Raw genomic sequence first — 24,849 nt, forward strand, 5'->3', positions numbered from 1 at the left:
CTTGTTTCCTTAGCCTTAGGGGGGAAAGTGGAATTAATAATAGCAAATGAAGCTATTAGTCATTTGGTTGGCAGGTTAAAATCTCTCTTTCAGCAGTTAAAATTTGAAATGTTAGAGGAATTATTTTGTTGGAAACCATATGATTTCTAACATAACATTGAAACGTTCTAGTTCATCGAGCAGAGCTCTTGCAAGCTTTCTTGTTTTCGATACGGAACTGCCCATAGCAAAGCTCCGCCCCGCAAATACAACAACATGCAAGCATTAAAGTAGAGACAAACTTATTTGGGATTTCGAGAAACATGAAAGAAAATAGACTATGGTTTGGCGGTGCAGTTAGGCCAACGTACAGGCTTAGGAGGCAACACCTTGAGCACAGGATTGCTTTCAAAGAAATTAGCTGGTCGGAGCTCGAATCCAGCACTCAATGTTGGCATCACAGGAAAATCTTCTTGGCAAGGGGAATGGTGATACCCTAAGACATGCCATAATACTATGTCCTCGTTTTCAATCTTTCTATCCCTGCACATCCAAAAATCGAAAATTGGAATAAATTTCGAGATTGAAATTAAGTTAATTAATGACATGATCTCTACTGTTTTAGATTAGCAATGGGGTACCTGAGGGTCCAAACAGCTAAAGTGTCTTGTCCTTGGCTTTGATCAACATACTTTCCTCCTGCCCATATTTCAGACTTGTTATATGGGGTGACCCACACATTATTCTTAGAGAAGGCTCCACGAATTTGTGGATAGTCATCCTCTAACAGAAGGGGGTGTGTAGCCGCCCCTGGTATCAAACGATAGCCATGATGGTTTCCAGGTTTAGTTTTCTTATTTGGATTCACAATTACCAGGTCAGATGGAGTCGTCCCTAAGCGAATTTTCGCCTCCGATTCAGTCTTGGCTGTTTCACTAACAACAGTCCAATAACTCTTCCTTGGGGAGACATTATCATTCACATATTTGGTTACCAAATTTTGCTTAACAAAAGAATTGGCAACACCATCAATGTCAAGATCAAGGCGGTAAGTCAAGAAATGATCATGGTTTAAGCCGATTGTGTTGTCTCCTAACAATGTACCGTAAACTTCTTCATTTATCTGATCCACATTAGTGAATGTTGTTGACTTCACTTCAAGAATTCCACTTAAACCAACCTGTTGAGGCATAGAACGTGTTACAAACTTGAGGATATGATCATGATCAAGGTTAATTATATATAAAGCCACACCATTGTCTACACTTTACCTGAGCTTTGATAGAACCACTTGGCTTGAATTCCCAGTCTATTATATGATCATAGTTACCGATCGTGGCAACCATCCTCACGACTAGGCTCACCTCAGGCCTAGCCTCAGTGATCTGAAAATAACGTACACAATTTCAATCCTATCTATATATATAGCTGAATGAAATCGAAATCAATGGCTCTAAAATATAACGTCACAAAAATGTTTACCACTCGGTTTGGAATCCCCAACTCGGTATGTCGCCACATGATATCTCCAGCGTGCCTTTCAAATATGCAAAAAGCATTTGCTACTTTCACCGGTGAACCGTCATGTGCTGCATAGTAGCCGTCCATGAATACTGCATTACTTGGACAATCGGCCAGGGGCACTAATGAAGCCGCATTTTGACCAAACCCGAATTCTCCGCAATCAAAAAATGTTTTGTAGTAATATTCCTCGGTTGGATCCATGTAGGGGACAAAGAGTTCAGATATGTGTCCTCGGTACAACACGCTGCGATAGGTGTGCTTTTCTGGATCGTAAATTGATGCCAGAGATATAATTGGTCCAACTCGGACATCAAATGCTAGATGAAACACCCAGTTGGCCCATCTGATTGGGATCAAATTTGTAGTTAGTTGTTTGTTAAGCTTTACAAAAATATATTAAAATAAAAGGAACGACAAATAATTAATTATCGAATCAGGAAATGCCATGGCCACCTTCATGTTTTGTTTTTACTTTATTACACAGTAGGGCAAGGTTCGATTAACCAAACCCGAAAAATTCCTAAAGCTCAGCTGGTGTGCCGCAGAGGCAGCCTCCGCCAATTAGATCTACAGTTTGCGAAAAAAAACGAAGCCGGTTGCATAATTGATAACAGTTCAATCACTTTTTTTCCGCCATTGAAATACCAAAAATAAAGTCATTTTGTACCTTTTCACACAAGAAAAAGATGAAAAAGTGTTTCTAGCTGCGACATTTGGAGAAACTAACATTTCTGGAAAAAAAAAAACAAGGGGATATTATCTTCATTGTATGATTTTTTATATTCTATTTTGAGAAGTGAATTGTTGATGTGATCATTAAATCCATTACTTTTGATTTCGTAAAATTAATCGACAAATTATACCTTAATATAGGAATTTTTTTAGTATAGTAGGGTATAATTTAATCATGGGGATTTAAATGTTCACCTCAGAATGGAAAAGGCTAAATAAATTTTGAAGACTGGAAGATTTTGGATCTAAAACACTGTTAATTTTAATTTGTTGACTCTCTAGATATACTAGAAGTGTTCATATAATCAAAATGATGCCAATTTTTAATTTCTTAAAGCAAAAACAGCTTGAAAAAATGAAATTCGGTTTTCAAAAATTAAAAAAAAAATTGAAAAAAATAAATTCAAGCTGTTTTTAATATTTGTAGTTGAAGGTATTTGTGTTTTTTACCTATAAAATATTTTAGTTAATATATTTATTTTAAAAAATAGACACGGTAAAAAATTACTAACTCAATATATAACACATGTCTATATCAATTTAATTTGAATTAATTTTTACTTTTTAAAGCAAAAAAAATGCTGAAAATGAAATTTAGTTTTCTAAAATTTAAAAAATTATATTAAAAAAATGTAAAAAACAATGCTTATTTTTTTTTAAAAAAAAAACTTTTGTATCATATTCTTTTATTTTTCTGCTTATTAAGCCCGTACAAGCCACTAAAACAGCTGAATAAAACCATCCACAGAAATATTTTTTAAAAAAATATATAATCTAAACATAATTTCAAACAAAAAAAGAATTATACCTAACTGAAACAGCCCAAATGAAATCAAAGTTGAAACGAGTGAATGATTTGCCTCTCATCACGTCAGTTTGATTCCTTGAAGACTTCTAACCTTTGAAAGCATTGTATTCTCACGAGGACCACGAGAAGAGAATTGCGACTTTGCTATCCCTAGACGGCTAGAAGTTTGAGGAACAGCTAGCAACACATCACCATATACGATATCACGTGCATACTTTGTCTTTCGTACGAGTATTTCGTGGACATGTAGGAGCAAAGGGTTGATCAAAAAAAAAAAAAAAAAAAAAAAGAAGGTTCAACGTCTGGAGAGATGCCATGTGATTATTGATTTCAAATCTAGGGTTTTCCTTTTCACAATTAAGAGGACATTTGTTTTCCAAAAATATTTTTTCATGCTTAGTAAGTTTGTTTTTAAGTCAAAATTTTGTTTTTTCATGTTTAAAAAATAACCTATGTTTTTTTTTAAATAAAACATTTTTATTACTATTAACATATGTTAATTATCAATAAATAAGTTAAATTATTTTACAATCATCACAAAACAACACTCAACTGGGATTCGTATTAATAAATAGATTAAAAACACTCTTTTCAAAAAAAAAGTCTTTGACTATTTGCATAAAAAAATGATAGCAGCGAACGTCTTTAGCTGTTTATTTCCTACCTGCGTCCATCTTTTTCATGCCTAACAAAAACAGTCAGATAATTTTTAGCAAAAACAGTCAAATCATTTTTCTGCAATTACATAGGTTGGATTTCTATCTCACTTCTCCATCTTTGTTGGTGTACGTGATTATCAAGTGAATAAAATTTACTTGGGTTATCGTTCCCCAACCAACGTACGTGGATGGTGAATTCTCTGGTTTGATCACGTGGCTGTTGTCAGCCGAAACACTGTAATTTAAGGACACATAGGACACTTATTTATGCCGGGGACCTCGAGTTGCGGGTTGCCATGGCGTGATGAACCATCCATTTATGGCCCCAGCTGCTACAGAGCTTAATCTCCTAAGCTATAATACCAAAGCGTGCATTCTCGCTCTTGGACTGTTGATTGGAAGTTACTTAAGGATAGCTAAACGAGGAAAGAAACTACGGTATACTGGTCAATCTAATAGAATTGGAGGTGTTTTCCACCCGTCACACCAAATTATCAGCTAAAATAAATTTTTTTTTAGAAAAAAACAATACCAGCTAATGTCACAGGCATTTCTAAAATCTATATATGTGAGAGCTCCAAAGGGTAGAAAATTTGTTCAACAACGAAGTGCAAATAATTCATTCAAGGAAAGCAAAAGAACATATTTAGTGGTCACAGCTGAACTTAAGGCGTACAGCCAACATTGAATTTGGAGGATACCTTCGAGTTTTCTAATATTGTGATGGACGAGAAAAATCCAGTTCCTTTTCCGGTGGTCCTACATATTATTAATGTTCCAGTGTTTCTATATCTTCCTTGTTGCCATTGTCTACCAAATGAAGGACATGGAGAAAAAACGTTTCCCATCTCTGCTACATATTTTTAACATTCGGTGAAAGTCTTTATTAGACTAATTTTAATTTAAAAATATGAAGGTTTTAAGATATAATTTATATTATTTTTTAATATATTTTATTAAATAAAAATAATTTGAACTTAAAATTTAAACATGTTCATATTTTACTTATTTTCTATTTAATAAAATAAAAATAATAAGATTATAAATGTTTTTTTTTTTGAACGGTGAAATTAGTGAAACTCAAACTTGATTCCTAATTAACTTTTTCTTTCTTAAAAGAACATCGCTTAATTAATTAATGATTTAATTATGAAAGATTTAGGACAATACATTTTTCATTTGCAGCTTTAATTCAAGATGAAATATCAATTTTTTTTCTTCTAGAATCTATTTACCAAATATTTTATTATATTGAGCAGCAACATTTTTTATTTTTAAACGTTAGGCAGAAGCTGTTTAATTTTAAGCACAAGAGATCAAATAATAATAATAAATTCATAAATACAACTATTTCAGTAAGATTAAAATTAAAGTGGGATGCTTTTAGAGTCTTTAAAATACCACGAATATAAAATAGTTTTAAAGATGTGCGTATTACTGAACTAACTAAACATCAAACTTGAATTGTAACCCATAAAGGAAAAAAAAACAGGTGCTTGTAGTGTGGGTGATTGTCTTGACACAAGCAGTCAGTAAATGTTTTACTATATATATATATATATATATATAGTAAACATAGTTCAAACTCCTAGATAGCATGTGTATACATATTTGATTTGATAATTCTCCCTACATATCGATTGCTTTCCGAATATATCCAAAATTAATAAATAATAAACATTATTTCGGATACTTGGGTATGCTCTTAAAATTCTTCTGTAGAAATATTTGATACCTAACTCACCTCATTAATAAAATTTCAATTATTGTAATATTGAAGATATTTAATAGTTTCAATAGTTTCTACATTATAATATCACCAAAAAATATAATCTACTTCGACAATAATTGATGAATACGTACTATAAAGAATAGAGAAAATATTACTTTAACAATAATTGAGATCTGAATTTTAAAAAACTGCATTTTCAAATTTGTTTTGTAAACCTAATTTTTAAAACCTTAACGTAATTATCTTCATATTTTACGTCATATATATACCACGGCGTGATTAACTTAACTTGCTTTTACATTCGAATAGTCATTATAGAACAAAAAATGACAAATTCTTTCTCCCTTTTTTTTATTTGGCCAAATAATTAGAACAGAGGTATCAAGATGAGTGAAATAATGATGAGAAGAAGAAGAGAAACAAAATATTCACAAAAAGAATAGAAGAAAAAAAACCTGATAGTATGGCCATCAATCTCGAAGCCTGGTCCATTCGTTTGCATGATGGCTGCACCGTTGATACGGGGACCAAAAGGCGGGTTCTGCTTGGAAAATCTGTAGTCGGTTCCCTCAGCTTTTGGTACCGCAATCTTGAACGTGTCACTGTATTCAACAATCTTCATTTTATCAAGATCGACAACTATTCCTATACCCTCTATTGGCCTGAGGTACAAATTAACGGTGTCCTTGTTATAAAAACATTGAACCTTTACCACCCTTTTAGTTCTCTCGACTCCTCCAAACCACCCCACTGTAAATGTAGAACAAACAACATATGAAACGTTAAGGTCTCTCTTTTTAGCTGATTCGATAAAGGGACCGTATGTTAATGGCAACTGAATCGCAGCTATTTGCTCTTCAGCTGTAAGTAAAGGATAGCCAAGCCCCTTGTAAACTTCATCGTATACAATGATGCGTTTCGATAAGTCTACAATAATTTCGTGGGTTTGTTCATTTACTCGAGTAAAGACTAGAGCCCGGCGAGGAAGGGTTTTGGTGCTGGGTTTCGATAGCCATGAAAGAACAGTTGGTTTTTCTGGCTCATCTAACCCTACATAATGGAATGATATGGTGTTGTTTGAGCTAGGGTTGTATGATTTCTTGACAATGGTTTGGACAAGGGTCAACTCTTTTGGGGACAGAGGGTCTAGTGGGTGCTGCGCACCCTTGTAGCAAGAGATAGGCGAGATAGTAAAGCTAGAGAAGAGTAACAGGAGCACCACTTTCAATATTGTTGAAGCCATGGCTATGAAGGAACTCTGGAGCTTCTTCATCCTTAAATAGTCATTTTGGACTTTTTTTTATGAGTGCACGTATTCAGAAAAAATATTAGTTGCAATCGTACTTGTCAAATTAGACTAATGTTGGATGACGTAATGACCCGCCTAACTACGTTGAGTTTATAATTATGGGAGTGGTTAATGATTTAATCAATCTATCAAATTCAAAAGATTCAATTAAAATCCAAATCTAGATAATCCGGTCAAACCAATAGCTGTTAGAATATTGTGTGTGTGTGTGTGTGTGTGTGTGTGTGTGTGTATAGACCGTCCAATTAGTTACAGTAGGCAGGATGAGGTTCGATATTAATGGGTTGATCGTGTATTACAAAGTTCTAATGAGACGACAGCAAATCCTGTCAAGAAATGATGGAAGTGTTGAAATATTTGCACGGTTTATGCTAAATATCCAGATTAATTTGAAATAAAGTATTAAGAATAAAAGTGCATAATTCTTTGAAGGAAAAAAAAAAACATAGAGAAAATGTAGAGTAACAAGGGGGCGTGCAAATATGATTGCAATAGTAGTAGATATAAGACTTATAGTGAATGGTTTGAGGGTTACTCGAGACTTAGTTGAGGTTACATATATATGCCAGATAATAAGTAAAATATATATACTCTTTCATATTAATTACACAAGAGATAAATAAGATTGAATGATCTATGCTGAGTAGAACACGACCGTTATTAGGAATAAGATAAACATATATATATATATATATATGTTTCCAATATATTACATATGTTTCCAACTGAAAAATCGATCTGGCAATATCAAAAATTGGATCCACGCCCATCATCCTCGAGATTCCTTATCTCTAAGCTTATCCCAATGTTAAGAATTTAACCAGTCTACAGGAGTTTTGAGGTTGTTCGATGCGGCATTAATTTTACATGTAATAGTGTCCCTTTCTTGAAAAGGAATCTGTCTATCTAATTTTACATGTAATATTATTCTTTTTTTTAACTCAAAACCTGCTACTTACATCTCAAGTTATTTACTATCACGCTATATTCTTTTGCTATCTATCTATCTAATCTACCCAGCTGTTAATTTTTATTCTAACCCAAGTTGGCCAATCACCACTAAAACAACGGATGCATCAACATCAACTTATTTATTGATAAAATTAACATCTCAAGAATTTCTAAGATTAATTAATATTAATTAAATTTCATGAACGGCATTCGGAGTATAGATTATTATAAATTCTTTTAAATGAATAGACATTTATAATATCTTTTAAAAAAGATTACACAGTGTATGATTCTTATAGTTTATTTGTAATACAAAAAATAACAATAATAAATTAATTATTTGTCTAAGTAATATTATATTTGAGTGAAGTTAAAACAATTTTATTAGACACTTCGAATATTTTTTTACTGTGATAATAGTATCTTTTAATTACCATGAGTAATTAAGATAATTATAATTGTTATTACATACATACGGTAATTGTAACTTTAACAACAGAAAAAGTCTCTATAGTATTCCCTAGATATAAATAACTTAAACTATTACAATAACAATAGTTGGTTTATACCTACAAAACTAATAAGATACAACTATCAAAGAAATTCTACTCAGATAAAAATATAAAGAATAACTGGTTAGTTTACATTGATTATAGAATTATTTACAAACACAAGTTAAATTACTTTTCAAAATGTAATTTTATATTGTTAAATTAATCTAAAATATAAATTTACAATCACTATAGTAAAATGGCAAAGCTCCTTCATCATGAGTTTTGTGGAGCTTGCCCACACGGGTTCACATGGGAGACAACCCTTTTAATGGGTTGGCACCAAATTAGTGCCGAAGTAAAAAACGGGGGTTGGGGGAGATCGAATTTGTTGATTCTTCTGCCATCGTTTGCCTATAAATTAATAGGCAATTGATTCAGAGCCAAGGCAAGCGGCGGAAGAGTGCCAAAACACGAGAGTAAGAGAGAGGCTACTGCATTTATGGCAGCAGCAATAGCTGCCATGAGTAGTAGCTTGTGCGGGCCGGTGAAATACGAGTGATCATAAAGAGAGAGGTGAGGCAATTACAAGAGACTGCAGGCGTCAGATTTGTTCTCTTCTCCTGCTGTAAATTCTGGTGTTTCTTCTATCCAATAATACTGACTGCCTCGAGGATAATAACAAGTTGTTGAATCACTTGTGCTATGTATCTGGGCAAAAATCAATTGTCCTTTACAGTCCTAACAAGTGCTATCAGTGCTTTGAAGTTACCAACAAAGTAATATCAAAGCTTTGGTCATGTTCCCAACAAGTTTCAGAACTAAAAAGAATTCTCATGCTTTTAGATTTGTTTTTTTTAATTTACCTTAATTATTCAGTGACATGTCTATAATTACATTGTTATGTACCTAAAATAACAATTTACTCAAGTTTTGCTATAAAAAAAATTAACAATAGTTTACTTTTACTATTTTACTTTTATTCAATTGTTACTTTGAATTTAATTTTGGTTTTGGTGTTTGAAATATATATAATACTCAATAAATACTTCTAGTATTTTTTATTTTTTTTCTTAATAGATATTTAGGTTATGTTTGTTTCCCGGAATTCACTTTCCGGGAAACCACTTTCCAAACTTTCATGTGTTTGTTTGCCATTAGAAAAATTGGTCAACGGAAAACACTTTCCAGTCAAAGAAAAAATTGACTTAGTTTCTAAAAAAGTGTTTTCCTGGAAAATTTGGACGGAAAACATTTTCCGGAAGTTGTGAAAAATTTAGAAACGTTATATTATTTGCTGATTATATCAAATTTGATCTTCAAACTTTTGATTGTTATATATATTTTGTTTTGAATATTTATTTTTCAATATCATCTCTTAAAATTTAATTTTTATATTAACTTTGGTCTTCATTTTTATAATTGTTATTTACTTTTCCCTTATCATTTTTTTATTGAAATTTTTTATGCATCAAATTTGATCCTCATTCTTTTGATTGTTACTTATTTTATTTGAAATAATTTATGAAATATTAATTATTATTATTTTAATTTCTTCATCTTTCATTTTTTTTATTTTTTAAATTTGATCTCTATTATTTTGATTATTATTTATTTTATTTGAGATAATTTATGAAATTATATTTTTTTCAATTTCATTCTCATTCAACTTTTTAATTTGTAAGATTTGCTCCTCATTATTTTAATAAACTTGAGAAAAATAAAACATTAATAAGTTATTTTTCAGCTCATTTTCCATGACATAACCAAACACTGAAAATTGTTTTCCAACTTATTTTCCATTACACTACCAAATATTAGAAAATAATTCACTTTCCCGGAATTCACTTTCCAAAAGAAAACTACTTTCCAGCAAACAAATGGGGCCTTATAGTGCCATTCAATACTCAATAATTAATTATGTAAACTTTTTTTCTAAAAAGATTAACAATTGAGAGTAAAACTAAAGTGACCAAAGTAACAATTATATATATATATATATATATATATATATATATATATATGTTGAGCATAAAAAGGTTTTGCACAAAAATAAGTTAATTAAAGATGAATAAAGGAACCGGATGAAGAAATGAGGTAGAAAAAAGAAGAAAAAAAATTGATATGTGAGTTTCACATGTGAGACCTGTATGAATAGTAAAATTATACTAGTTTGGGAAAAAAGTTGTGTTAGTCTCGATTTTTTTTTTTCATTGTGTTACCATGAGAAGAAACTCTTAATTCCTTGGCTTCAATTGTATCATTGAGTACAAATCTCAATATAAACTCATTCAATTCAACATCCTTACTAATCATTATTTATTTATTTATTTATTTATTTTTATTTTTTTTATATTATTTAAATTATCACTTTAACTAATAACTTGAGATTTAAATTTTTTTAATCTCCCACTTTTTTAAGTAAAAGAAATTATTTAACTTATAGTGAAGGCGAGTAACATATCTAGTTATGTCTAAAACCAGTTTGATAAATTATTGAAGCTTAATTGTTTTTTATTTTTTTTGTTTTCTTTGTTGACATGATAAGGGATTGCTAAATGAAGGTTTCAGTTCACTTTTATAGATTTTTAACATATGGATTGGCTCAGGCAACAGGAGGATATCTTAACGTCGGAAAAAATCTCCACCAACCGGCAATCCCAACTGTTCTAATTGACAGAACCTAGTTTTCAGGACGCATGCAGCCATGCACAATTGCACATGTCTCTTTTCTTTTCTCTCGACCACTGACACTGTCCTCTCAATTTCCTTATCTATCCTCTCCTAATCCCCAGCAACAAGACGTTGAGCACAATCATCTCCTTCAGAATCCGCCTTAGATCAATTCAAAATTAAAAAAGAAAACGGGGGACCGCCGCAGTTGGGTTCACATGGCCAGTGACGAGGACGTCAAGGTAGAAAGCAATTAAATTTAGTCTCAAAAAACCATTAAAGTTTCATAGATTGTGAAAGGCATACGTTTCATCATTTTTTTTCTTCTGAAATAGAAATAGATAGGTGAGTTAAGCAATGTCATTCAAGATCACAAACTGATGGATTATCAGATCTCGATGATTGTGTTGCTGGTGTTGTTTTGCTGGGCGCTAGCCCCACTCTTCCAAGACTTCTAATTACCTCTCTACATTTCTGTCTTCTTATCTTCTTGCCTCGTTTCTTTGTCAATATGCTCTCCCTTGGAGCTTGGGCCTTGGGATTTGATAAGTATTCTTCTTCTTTTTTCGAAGTCAACTAGTCAAGTATCAATCTATACCTTCTTTTTTCTAAACTAAATCGCAATAAAAAATTTAATCAAATCAAACGCCTGCTGCTAGCATGTTAAAAAAAATCTCTTCACCCAAATGCTATTGGATCTAATAAAATGATTTAATTTAATTATATTTAAAAAAAATATACCGAGTCTAAAAAAATATATATATAAAAACTGTACTATCCCTCATGAAAAGTTATGTGAGTTTTTTTAGAAGAAAAAAATAGTTTTTTTATTTTTTAGATTCACGGTGAAATATGAGTGACCCGCAGTTTATAAAATCTGATTTTTTTCAGCTTCTTGTTTTAATATATTATCTGACCCAATGCATTTTATAACCAAATTCATCAATTTAAACTCCTAAAAGCTTTGATGGCCTAGCATCTACCATTAAATTAGATAGAAAGCTCACTGATATTCTATAAAGATTGAATCTCAGACGGTTTGATACATCCAAAGCCAAATGCTATACTCGAATACACTATCTTATGGTCAAATATAATTTAATTGTCATCAACTACGACGACAAAATGTATTTGCACTGGATGAAAAAATAACCCTTCGTCACATGTTTCACAAAACTCAAAACGAGAGGAACCTTTACAATGACTTGTTGTCATTTGGGACATTTGTCCTCAAGTTATCCAAAATCATAGGTGATAAACACATTATTGACCATATCTTTTCATAGATACATTCAAAACTCTATAAACAACCTTGAATCTAGCTAAAAGTAAGCAATATTCTCTTTCACAAGAAACTTCATCTTATTCCTTTTAAGTTTTGTTGTGCTATCCATAGTTTTTAAACCCAACCCGGTTCAAGATCCGGGTTCCAGATTTTGACCGGGTCACCGGGTCGGCCGGCTCAATTTCTATTTCAAAAAAAATTCAAAACGGCATCGTTTTAGTAAAAAAAAAAGTCAATGAGTTGCAACCGAGTTTTGCCGGGTCAACCCGCCAGGTCATACCCGGTCATGATTTTTTCTATTTTTTCTTCAACTCGGCCCGGTTCCAACCCCGGATCGGCCGGGTCCCGGATCAACCCGTCAGGCCGGGCCGGGTTTCAAAACTATGGTGCTATCACACACAACACCACCTTTTAGATTCATTTCCTCTATCATTAGTGTTAACTGAAGCACAAAAAGATCTATTTAAACTAATAAAAAGATTTGTTTTGCAGGTATTCATCTATCCAAGCCTAGTTTACTACACCTTTCAGCTTATTAACAACCTTAGAAAAACCATATCTTTGAAAGGTTTTTAGCAATCTCGCATTTTGCACACAAGCATTTGACAAATATTAAAAAATCCCTTGGGATTTTAAACAGTTGAAATACTCATTGTAAGAAAAAAAGAAATAGTTGAAACGCTCATTCGAAGAAAAAATTAAAGATTGGGACCGATTGTAAAACTTACCGAAAGTTCATACACTAGGATGGCTATTATCTCATAAAATAAGGGTTTAATTTCGTAGTTGATTTTTTTATATCAAATATATAATTTATTATCCAGTGAAAAAGTACCAAGCCTAAGCATTAGCCTATTAATTAAAGACCATGACCGGTTCAGAAAAGGCTCTACCAAGAAATACAAGAATGTCCAATCTAATAGTCAATAAAAGAAAAGAAGAAGAAAAGAAGAAAAAAAAGAACATCTTGACGGTACATGTATTTCACGCTTATGTGTTTTGCGTAGGGAGGCTGTCTCTGTACCTGTTTATGGGTTGGACAACCCCACGAACTAGTCAAGGTGTGAAATTAACTAGTCTAGGTGCGAAATTTAGGCTGACGGTGGGGATTTTTTAAAAAATATATTTTTTATATTTAAAAATATATTAAAATAATATATAATATTAAAAATTTTCAAAATTTTCAAAAATATTTATTAAACACAAAAATAAATATACTCTTAATAAAGTATTAAGGGCACGCAGTCACCTCTCTTTATCCCCGTCTTTCCGGTTCATTTTTCTTCTTCTTTTTTCCCCATCCTTTTGGCGCTGAAGAAGAAAGAAAGAAGAAGAGAGCTCAGCAATGGACAAAGACAAAACCAGTAGAGTCTCCTAAGGGAGGGAGACGCAAACCAGGAGAAGGGACCATCCAAAAAGACATGATGCGCCCTAATCTTTTAGTTTTTTCTTTCAAGACAACCTCATCATCTTTGCCTCTCATTCAAGCTCTTTGAATTATCAACTTCATTGAGAGAAAAAAATAAAATTCATCTCATGTATTGTATTAAAGTCTAAATCCGAGGCGCCTCCATCTCTTCCTTGCTATATTTTCTTTTGTCAATGCTGAGTACTGACATTGTTTACATATAGCAATCTTACAGCAAAACAAGAGTGGTACTCCACGAACCATCTAGGTGGTGGCCCAATGGTAAGAGTTTGGGATCAAGAGGTTTGCTCCCTCTGTGGTCTCAGGTTCGAGTCCTGTGGTTGCTCATATGATGGCCACTAGAGGCTTACATGGTCGTTAACTTCAGGGCCCGTGGGATTAGTCGAGGTGCGCGCAAGCTGGCCCGGACACCCACGTTAAACTAAAAAATAAAAGAGCGGTACTCCACGTAACTATATGATATAGTGGTAAGAGCTTGGGACCAAAAAATTTGTTTTTTCTGTGATTTCAAGTTCGAGTCTTGTGATTACTAATATAATAGTCAGTAGAGATTTACATGGTTGTTAACTTCAAGATCCGTGGGATTAGTCAAGATACGCGCAAGCTGGCCTGGATACCCACGTTAATAAATAAAAAAAATTGTACTCCATATATATATATAAAGTAATACTCTTAATATCTAATAATTTCTCGTTTACATATGCTCAGATTTTCTAAATATTCATTGTATTTGACAATGATATCATGTATTTTGCCAGTGATTGAATTGGCGCAAATCCTGACTCATGACACCTTGACTACTCTCATTTCCTCTCCTTCCACTTCTCCTCTTTCTTTCATGAACTCGTTTACTTTTCTTTATTTTTTTATTTACTACAAAATCTCTTCCACTTAACTCATATTTGCTCTGTTTAGTTTTACATAATTAATTTTTTATTTTATTTTTTTCTTTGTTTCAAATTAATATTTTTTTAGTATTTTTAAATCATTTTAATGCATTGATATCAAAAATAATTTTAAAAAAATAAAAAAAATATTATTTCATTACGTTTAAAAAAAAAACATTTTAAAAGTAACCTGAATTATTCTTTCAAACAGGCTCCAAAGTGCAAAACCGGATTGTTAGTTGAAACATGTTCTTGGGATAAAGAGCTGTGTAACTGGTGGTGTTTCTACTAAAAACCCAAATCACAAATCGTTTTCCTATAGTTTCTTTCTTTTTACTAGGCTCTAGCCTGAAAAGCTTGAGATCCATCACGAACCACGTTTAGGCTTAAGATCCAGAACGATTGATTGGATGAGGTCGAACCCAGGCCAAGAAAACTACAACGAGCCTGACCTAGGCTCGAACCGAACCTAACGTCGCCTTTGAAGTTTGAACAGGCTTAGCTGTCTCGTGCTTGCTTCTAGCATGAATTAGGTTTCGTGCAGCAGCCAGCAACCTCGACCACGATGCCTCATTGTTTATTTTTTTAAAATTAGTAAAATAAATTAAAAATATTATATAATTTTTTAAAATAAAATAGTGAAATAATATAATTTATATATATGTTATGTTTGAAAACATGGTCTTTATAAATTATTGTTATTCATAATATTAACTTCTTTTAAAAAAATAAAATTGTCAAGAAAAAAAAGAAAATATAAGATATATGTCGAAATTTTAATTACAATATCACTGATATTATCAAAAATTTATTGTTTAAACAAATTCAACATACCAAAAAAATAATTAACAATAACTCAAATAAATCACATTTATTGTCAATCACAAATGATTCGTTATCATATCATTATTCAATTTAGAAATTTTAAAACATACAAGTAATCGCATAATACTATAAGAAAAGGTTGTGTGTGCATAAACCTCATGTCTAAAACATACAATGCAACAAGATAAGAGATATTAAAATCTCTAATGTATAGGATTATTTGCAAGGAATCAATTATTATCTTGATTCTTTCGTTTCTGGCGCTATTTGGAGACTCAAATCTCAAATAGCTAGTCAAAGATCAAGTTCTCTGCAAGAACGCAAATGAAGATTTTGCGATATTTGTTTAGGGTGCGTTTCTTAATGTGGATTTAACGAACGACAAGTTTGCTATCGGTGATCTGATGAATACTTTAAAAATGTATTTGATCCATCCTCGTAGCTAACAAATGAGATCTAAGTTTGATAGCTGGTACAAAGAAGATTGAATCACATGCGAAACTCAATTTTCAAACCAGTGAAATATTAAAAATTTCATTTAAAAAATAAAAAAAAGGTTTTGAGTCAATTCAGGTTAATGTATCAAACTTACAAATCATACATGAAAATTGAGATCGTGATAATTATATAAAAAAGAAATGCAAAAAAATTTACGAAACTCAATCCCTAATAAACATAATATCGAATGATAAAAAAAAAAACAATGGTAAAAAAAATACCTGAAAAAATAAATCGAAGTCAACCCGAGCTAATTTCTCAAACCCGAAAAAATCATGAAGCCGAATTCTCAATCAATAAAATACTCAAAGCTAAAATTGAGCAAAAAGATAATAAAAATGATCCAAAACAAAATAAATAGCAATCAAATAAACGATGATCAAATTTGATATAAAAATTAAAAAGATGAAATTGAAAAAAAAAATCAATACAAAAAAGGATTCAAAACAAACTAATAGAAATCAAAACATTGAGGATCAAATTTGATACAAAAACAAAATGACATGATAATATTCAATCTTGGAAGGCCTTGCTAAATTATAGAAGAGGAAAGAGAAAAAAAGAAAGGGAAGAAAAAAAAGTTATCGACACCATGCGTTAGCCCAGATGGAAGAACTCAGCACAACACCTTCAACATCACTGCTGAAACCAATGCTTAGCCCCGGGAGATGCCTTATACGACCCAGTGGGTGAACATCAAAACCTCTCAATCCAATTCTTTTCCTAGCTCAAGTTTGAAATACGACCCAGTGGGTGAACATCAAAACCTCTCAATCCAATTCTTTTCCTAGCTCAAGTTTGAATTTAAATCACGTGAGAGCTGTCTTAATGTGACTTAGTCGACTTGACTAATCTAAAGACAACCATAGGCAAAAAAGGTATAAGATTGAGATTGAGGAAAAATAATGAAATTGATCGGAAAAACCTCTAAACCAACTTCTTGCCTAGATCAAGTTTAAAATTAAACCGTAAAAAAGTTGTTTTGACGTGAACTAATTGACTTAGTCGGTCAAAATACAACTCAATTAACTAGTGAAAAAAGTCTAAGGACAAATCCGAGAAAAACAATGATGAAAAAAATAGGAAAAAAAACCTTTTAACCTAACTTTTTGCCTATCATAAGTTTATAAGTGCGGATAATGAAAAAAATTCAAAGATGAAATTGAAATTAAAAAAAATAAAAAAGAAGAAATGAAAGGGGAGATTGTATTGGAAATAAAAAAGAAAAAGGATGAACACTCGAGCTCCGTAAAGAATTACAGTTTTTTTTAGTACAAAGAGTAATTGTCTTCTAAAATCTTAGTGTTTATCACATGTTAGCACTGTACAAGGATAATCTAGGAATTAGTGTATTGTTCTGTGTAAACGATCCTTGAGATTTATTTACTTGATTAAGTGACTTCAAGCTTGCAGTATAATAATTCTTTCAGGTCATGGGGTGGGCAAATCGAGTAAAAGATTAGACGAACAGTGACAAAGAAGCAAAAAGCTTATTGGTCTTTGGGACCCAAGGGGCATTGAGACTATCATCATAACTTTCCAAAACAAGATGTGGGTGAATCCATCATCACCCCCTCCAAATTCCATGGCTCTTTGAGTTCGTATAGTAATAGTTGGCCGGCGTGAACAAAGAACACCAATCCTCTTCAAGCGACCCTCCTCCTTGAGGGCACATCATGCTGATGCGAGTATTACCCGTGTTGGACCCCACAAAAAGGGGTTAAAAGATGAGATGAGAGGTCGACACCTGGCAAAACAGGCATGATAATATATAGAGGTAAGTGGTGAACTCAATAGTGTAATTAAGAGGGGTTATTGTTCGTTTTTATCATGGCGGGGTCGAAGATTTTTTATGTTGCTGGAGTTGTGGATTGTTGTTCTTTGATCGTGACGGTGGTGATTATGAGTGCGCCTGGCATGGCACGCCCCCTCCTCCCATCTTTTGAAGCAAGAGAATATGATGATGGTTCCAGCTGCACGCCCTCGTCTCTCTCTCTCCAACCAAGATTTGCACACATTTTCGAAGAAAATAACATAGCCAGAATTTTCGGTAATGGTCACTCCTCACTAATCATCATCTTTTATCCTTTTCCTTGACTTTTTCTTGTTCATTTTCTCTTCAAATCTAAGATGCATGTAGCTGCAGTGACATTGTGATCGTATTTCAGGCAATTTGCCTTCCTATTTCCAGCATAATTTTACGTGCCATATAATTAAGACATTTGCAAGGAATGCTTTCGACATCTTGAAGGTATTTCTCTTGGAATGCTCTTTTGTTTTTTTTTAGAAACAGATGTGATATCTTTCATAATAATTTAATTAGAAGCCAGGAATGATTTTAAATTATAATGCTGATTTTTATAAGTGACAAATTAATACGATAATGGTCTCTGGTTAGACACTAGGATCATCAGTGTGTGTGTGTGTGTGTGTGTAACACTTCTTAAGAATATAACTGTATTAAAAGTTTTTTTTTTCATTTTCTCAAATTAATATGAAAAAATAAATTTCTCAAAATAAACAAAAAAATATTTATATAATTTAATAATTTATAGCAATTAAGAAATTTATGAATTTGAGTAAATTATTTTTTATGAATTGAATTAAATGAACTAACCAAAGAGTTAATTTTATTAAAAAATATAAGAAGAAATTTATTTATTGAATGAATGAATTTTTCAGGAATATAATTATAAAAAAATAACATAATTAAAATATGCATAGTATAGAGAAATAAAAATTGATCATGCTCTAAAAACAATTGTGAAAAATAATGATCTTATTTTATTTGTTTAAGCATTGCAATTTTGATTATAATAAATATCAAGTATAAACAAATGTTTCCTATATTTTCTTATGTGCTGTTATTCATTAACAAAAAATAAAAATATTAATTTTATCTTGTATATCACTACCAAACACAACTTTATTTTCATTATAATTTCTTTCTTACCTTCTTTATTCTAGCCTTCTTCATATTTTCTATTTTAAAATAGTAATCAAACACTAATGAATAACAAGAAAAGGATTTCTCAAAAAAAAAAAAATTACTTTCTACCATTTACTTTCTATCTTCTTATAGAAAGTAATTCAAAAAAAATTATGAACTTCAATTCTTAATTAATCTAATATTAAATGATGAATTTTTTTTAAAAAAATCAATTAAAAAACATAAAAAATAACCCGAGTCAACTCGGGTTAACCAGTCAAACCATAACCTAGGTCATTAAATAGGGATATACTCATAAACAACAAACCAAAATAAATTATGAAATTAATTCTCAACAAACTCAATGTTTAATGATGGAATTGAAAAAAAAATTAATTAAAAAAAGACCTAAAAAATAACTCAAGTCAATCGGTTTAGCCTTTTAAACCCACAACCTCAGTTATAAGATTATGCTAAATTTATAGAAAGCAAATAAAAAAAATTATGAAATTCGATTCTCAATTAACTAAGCATTGAAGGATGAAAACGGAAAAAATCAATTAAAAAAAGAATAAAAAAACTCGAGTTAATCGAATTAACTAGTCAAATCTACGACTCGAATCATGATACTAGGATAATATGATAAAAAAAATCAAAATAAAATATAAAGTTTAATTTTTAATAAATTTAATATTAAAAGATAAAATAAAAAAATATTATTAAAATAAATAATGTTAGTAAGGAGGGGAACAATGAATTCCCCTCCTCCATTAGTGTTTGTTATATATAATTATAATATACAGATGAATAAACATGCATATGGAAAAGATCATCACATATGTGCAAAAAGCCAAGATCGCGTGATATGTGAATTTATTGATACTTTACGGGGAGGTATAAACTAAGAACATTGATGACCACATTGCTAAATATATGGATTTTATTTAAAAAAACAGGATTGTTTGAAGATTTTATTATTATTTTTTAAAAAATAATACAAATAAGATTATTTTTTTGTGAAATAGTATAATTTGATAAATATCATAGTTCAAAACATTGATATTTTAAAAAGTCATGGTTTTAAAATAGTGATATTTTAAAAAAATAGTTAAAATGGATTGACACAAATTTCAATTAAGAGTAAGAAAAGAAGTAAAAAGATAATAAAAAAAAAATTAAATATTAAAAACACATTGAAACTTCAATAATAATATGTCAGTACCATAAAAAAAATAAAAATTAATATAAAAACACTAGAAATGTCACTAATAGTGATTGGAAAAGGTCATACATGCCATTCAAAAATAAGTGAATTACTCGCGGTATTTGAGTGGTGTATATGATTCACTTTAATTATTGTTGATAATTTTTTTTAATTTATTTTGTCAAGATTTTTTAGACAGTAACATGAATATCGTTATCAAAATTTCAGTATACTTTTTTAAAAAAGGTTTTTTTAGATTTATGCCAATTTATTTTAATTATTTTTTAAAATATTGCAATTATTAATTGCGATTTTTTAAAATATCGTTATCTTCAACTATGATATTTATCATACCGTTTCACTGAGTTTTTTTCAACGAGGCTAGTTTGGCAAATTGTTAGGAAGCAAATTTGCAGCCCCGCCAGCAAATCAACCTTAGAGATCACGCACTATCTACCTTTTCTTTGCTTTTTGTGTGCACATATTTTCGAAAAATCCATGAGGATATCTTGTCTATAGCTCTACTTTTCAGTCCTGAGTGACACACCCGCTTCGATAGATTTCACTAGCTCTCCATACCAAACCAAATCATACCCTTTTCGATTTTCCTGCCACCTTCCCATTTATATGGTGCAGCCCTGCTACCCTTCTCTCCATCCTTCACTTGAGTACTAGCCTCTTTCCTCTATCGCCTTGGCCTCTCACTCTTTCTTGGCTTACTTAGAGATACAGAAGAGAAAAAAATGGGTGACATTTCTTGCTCTAATGGCATTAGCAGTGGCAATGGTGTGAATGGCAAAAGCCATTCATCACTGAATGGTTATAGGAAGAGCTGTTGGTATGAAGAAGAGATTGAAGAGAACTTGAGATGGTGTTTTGCTCTCAATAGGTACATATAAATTGCACGCCCACTGCTCTATCATCATCATCATCATCATCATTCAAATTAACCAATTGAAATGGTTTGGTTTTATTGCCAACCAACTTCGATTTTCCTCTTATTTCTTGACTGGTTTTTTCGAAATTAGGCTTTAGTTTTTAAAATATCTTTATATTTTCTTTACTTCTCCCCCTTCCTTTTATCTTAACTCCTGTGTTCTTAACTTGAAAGGGAAACTTAATTTCCCATTCTATAAGAATAAGTATCACCGTATCGAAACACCCACCCTGCATTCTGGGCCACGATGATTCAGTCTCTAGGGCCATGCCCTTCCCTTCGATAGAAAATAAATAAATAAAGAACCCACTGGTTTTTTATAATCCCCTCTTCTCTCTTATTTAGTGACCGGTTTTGCGGTGAAACATGTTTTATTTCAACAAATTTTATGATAGAATTCATAAGACAGTGTCCCAGGAGAAGCTTCATGAATCAAAAAAGAACCAATACCTTTTTATTGTGCGAGACAAAGCGAAATTATAGTATAGTCATCATATTTTTTGGTTCATCAAAAGGTCTTAAGTGTTTTTGGGTATCCAAAAGAAAAAAAAAAGAAACTGAAGTTACTCAAATCTGCTTCAATGCGGAAGCCATTAGGCTAAGGCTATTTGTAAATATAATCTGTAATACTCTGGCATGTTCCCTCTGGTCTCGTTTCAAGGATTTGGTTCTCCTTCAAGCTTATTTGTTTTTGTGTTGGTACAGTGGTTGTTAATTAGAATAGAAAGAAGGAACCTTAAAAGTGAAATTGTTAATTAATAGGCCAAAGCGGTACATCGTATTTTTTAATTAAAAATATATTAAAGTAATATTTTTTATTTATTTTTTAAGAAAAACATTAATTTCAGATAAAAAAAACATTGTGAGACACAAAAACAAACACTCCAAAATCTCCCCTTTCATAGTTGATTCGAGCATTGACTATCGTTCGTTATTTTTGTCGCAGTATTCTGCACACAGGGGCCTCTCGATATCAGGACATTGCACTATTGGACACAAAGCCGTTTGGCAAGGTCCATGTTTCAAAAAACTTCTACTCTTCAGAAGAAAGAGTGCTTTGTATATGTCCAGCTTAAATAATTTTCCAGTATTCTATCCTAAGATAAATTATTTTTGTTCTGCCTGACAGGCTTTAGTCATTGATGGAAAGCTGCAAAGTGCAGAAGTGGATGAATTTATCTACCATGAATCTCTTGTTCATCCAGCATTTCTTCATCATTCAAGGTAATTCTTTCTTCTGTTTTTATTATTATTAGTATTTTGGAGGATTGTAAGGTCCCTATGTGGTACTCTAGCGTTGCTTAATTTGTAGCGATTGCTTTTCTACATTTGCTTGCAGTCCAAAGACAGTCTTTATCATGGGAGGAGGTGAAGGTTCCACTGCAAGAGAAATACTAAGACACAAGACAGTGGAGAAGGTTGTCATGTGTGACATTGATGAGGTAATTGAATTATCCCACTCTTTGTTTAATCCCCTACTTCCATTACAAGGAATTTATAATGTTAAATAGTTTATGAATTAATCTAGCTATCGCCCACTCCGCTTCGATGAATCAGAATTATCACTTTTACTTTTACTTTTACTTTTTCTTTTTCTTTTTTCTTTTGTTTTTGATCGAGTAAGGTTATCTATAATCATTAATCCCTTTTTTTCTTGGTCCCCAAATAGAGGGGACAGCATAGTTATTGTTGGCTTAGTTTGTCCAAAAAACTTTATCAAGAAAATGATTATCTATCATTATTATGTTTGTGTTACCCTGAAATGTTAGACAATTTCTTTTTTTGATCCTGTTTTTCTTCCCTTGCTCTTGATTGAAGTTTGTTTGGGACTTGTAGCTCCGCTACATCAAGGAAAAGGGTATGTCGTTTAGATTCATGGCCAATAAATCAAGCACTCAGCGTTCTCCTAACCACCAATAATAATGTATTGATGAAAATATCATTTCAACCAAAAAACAAAATAATTAGAAGCCATGTGTGACCAAAGACCAGAGTGCTTTATTCACTGCCGTGTAATGTAAGGAAATGGCCAGGAAAATTTTACAGCTCGTAACCCAAACTTGTGTCATGGAATCAGGAGGTGGTAAACTTCTGCAAGGCATACTTGGCTGTGAATAGAGAAGCTTTCTGTGATCCAAGACTTGAGGTCATCATCAACGATGCCAGGTTTGACTCTCGATTCTATGTTTTTTGTTATTATTGTTAAAAAAAGTTAAGCATTTCATTATTATTCTCGTTTCTTCTCGCTCATATATAATGTTGCTGTGAAATGTTGCAGAGCTGAGCTAGAAATTGGAAAGGAGTGCTATGACGTGATAATAGGAGACCTGGCAGACCCAATAGAGGGAGGTCCATGTTACAAACTCTACACTAAGTCCTTTTATGAGCACACCGTTAAGCCCAGACTCAATCAAGGTGGCATATTTATCACACAGGTATATAATCGTTTCTGGTTTTTGGAAAGGGAGAGACAGAGGGGAAGAGGGAGGATGGAAGAAATAATCATTCATGTCCTGTGAATTTTGCAGGCAGGGCCAGCTGGAATTTTCAGCCATACAGAAGTGTTTTCATGCATCTACAACACTTTAAGGCAGGTGTTCAAATGTAAGTAACACGTAAATATTTACTTACATTTTGTTTCTTTTCTATAAACCAACAAAACTGAAACCAGATTAATGGCCTGGCCAATTTTATTTTTCTTTATTTCCCAACGTGCAGATGTGGTGCCTTACTCAGCTCATATCCCTTCCTATGCTGATACCTGGGGATGGGTCATGGTATTATACCTAACACATTCTCTTTCTGTTTTAAAAACAATTAATCCTCCACTTTCCAGGCTTCCGAAACGTTCTTCCAGCCTTATGATGATCACTTTAATTAAATAGTTTCAGCACTTATCAGTTCCCTGCAATTTTTACTTAGACACAAATTTCTAGGCCTTTATTACTGTCAATCAAGACTATACATACAACTTGTCTTTACCGTGATAGTTCAGGCACTTGTAAAAGTTGCAATTAATTGACAGGCTTCAGATTCTCCATTTATGCTGAGTGCTGATGAGTTAGACACCAGAATTAAACAGAGGATTGAAGGGGAAAACAGGTATCTTGATGGTAAAACATTTTCATCAGCCTCGACATTGAGCAAAGCTGTTCGAAAATCGTAAGGCCCATGCATGTCATTCTTCTCCTACCTTTCTCTTCTATAATAATTAAGCTGTATCTAACTTGGAACATTACTTAATGGCAGGCTTGACACCGAAACTCATGTCTACACAGAAGGAGCAGCCCGGTTCATTTATGGGCATGGCAGCGTCCACAAACAGAATCAAGCTAAATTAATAAGAAATGGATTAATGGAAGAAGCGCCTACCAAAAGCACAAAGTGAATTAAGAATGGAAGCAGCACATGTTTTTGAAAATTTACTCTTGTTCTGTTAATTATATGTTTTTCTTTTTCATCTACTAAGTCGTGTATGTTTTTTTTTTTTTTTTTTTTAACTCTTGCTTTTGTAGTTACCTAATGAAATGATTATATAATCGTAACGGGTGGATCTTTGCTTTTATTTTGTCTCAATTTGTTTTTCTATTATGTTGGTAGAATGAAATCCTATTACTGAAATTGTACGATTCCAAGAGGCATGGCGTAGACAGGGGCTTGGTATGGCCCGGCCTTTGTAAAAGAATTTTTTCAACTTTCAAAAAATGTTTTCGGATAGCATTACCGTGTATTTTTCTATGATCAGATATTTTTAAAAATAAAAAATTATATATAAAAGTTTTTTTAATACATTTTTGTATTTAAAAAGTTTTTAAGTGAGAATAAAAAAGTTTATGTCTATATAATCAAATAAATTGAGAATTGTGTGTGTTAATAAATAAAAAAACATAAACGGTAACTGAAATTAAAAATTAAAAAATTAAAAGACAGATGTAAATTAAGATATTTAATCTCGCAAGACGAGACATTCACTTGGTTATGTTAGCTAAATTTATTT

General features: G+C 31.9%; 2 protein-coding genes across 2 annotated transcripts; one reads left to right on the forward strand and one right to left on the reverse strand.

The window, feature by feature from the left end:
- Positions 1 to 102: 102 nt before the first annotated feature.
- Positions 103 to 6,694, reverse strand: LOC7474214 (primary amine oxidase). The gene is made up of 5 exons (XM_002315741.4): positions 5,890 to 6,694; positions 1,462 to 1,846; positions 1,251 to 1,364; positions 621 to 1,159; positions 103 to 522 (listed from the first exon to the last, which is right to left on the reverse strand). The coding sequence occupies exons 1-5, from the start codon at positions 6,675 to 6,677 to the stop codon at positions 318 to 320; spliced, it is 2,031 nt and encodes a 676-aa protein (XP_002315777.4). The 5' UTR covers positions 6,678 to 6,694; the 3' UTR covers positions 103 to 317.
- Positions 6,695 to 20,429: 13,735 nt separating this feature from the next.
- LOC7498087 (thermospermine synthase ACAULIS5) lies at positions 20,430 to 24,417 on the forward strand. The gene is made up of 10 exons (XM_002314669.4): positions 20,430 to 20,804; positions 21,799 to 21,865; positions 21,982 to 22,076; positions 22,192 to 22,294; positions 22,930 to 23,018; positions 23,131 to 23,287; positions 23,381 to 23,456; positions 23,571 to 23,629; positions 23,878 to 24,014; positions 24,102 to 24,417. Exons 1-10 carry the CDS (start codon positions 20,659 to 20,661, stop codon positions 24,238 to 24,240), a joined length of 1,068 nt encoding a protein of 355 aa, XP_002314705.4. The 5' UTR covers positions 20,430 to 20,658; the 3' UTR covers positions 24,241 to 24,417.
- Positions 24,418 to 24,849: the final 432 nt, after the last annotated feature.

Source organism: Populus trichocarpa, chromosome 10, assembly GCF_000002775.5.
Source record: "Populus trichocarpa isolate Nisqually-1 chromosome 10, P.trichocarpa_v4.1, whole genome shotgun sequence".
Lineage (NCBI taxonomy): Eukaryota > Viridiplantae > Streptophyta > Magnoliopsida > Malpighiales > Salicaceae > Populus > Populus trichocarpa.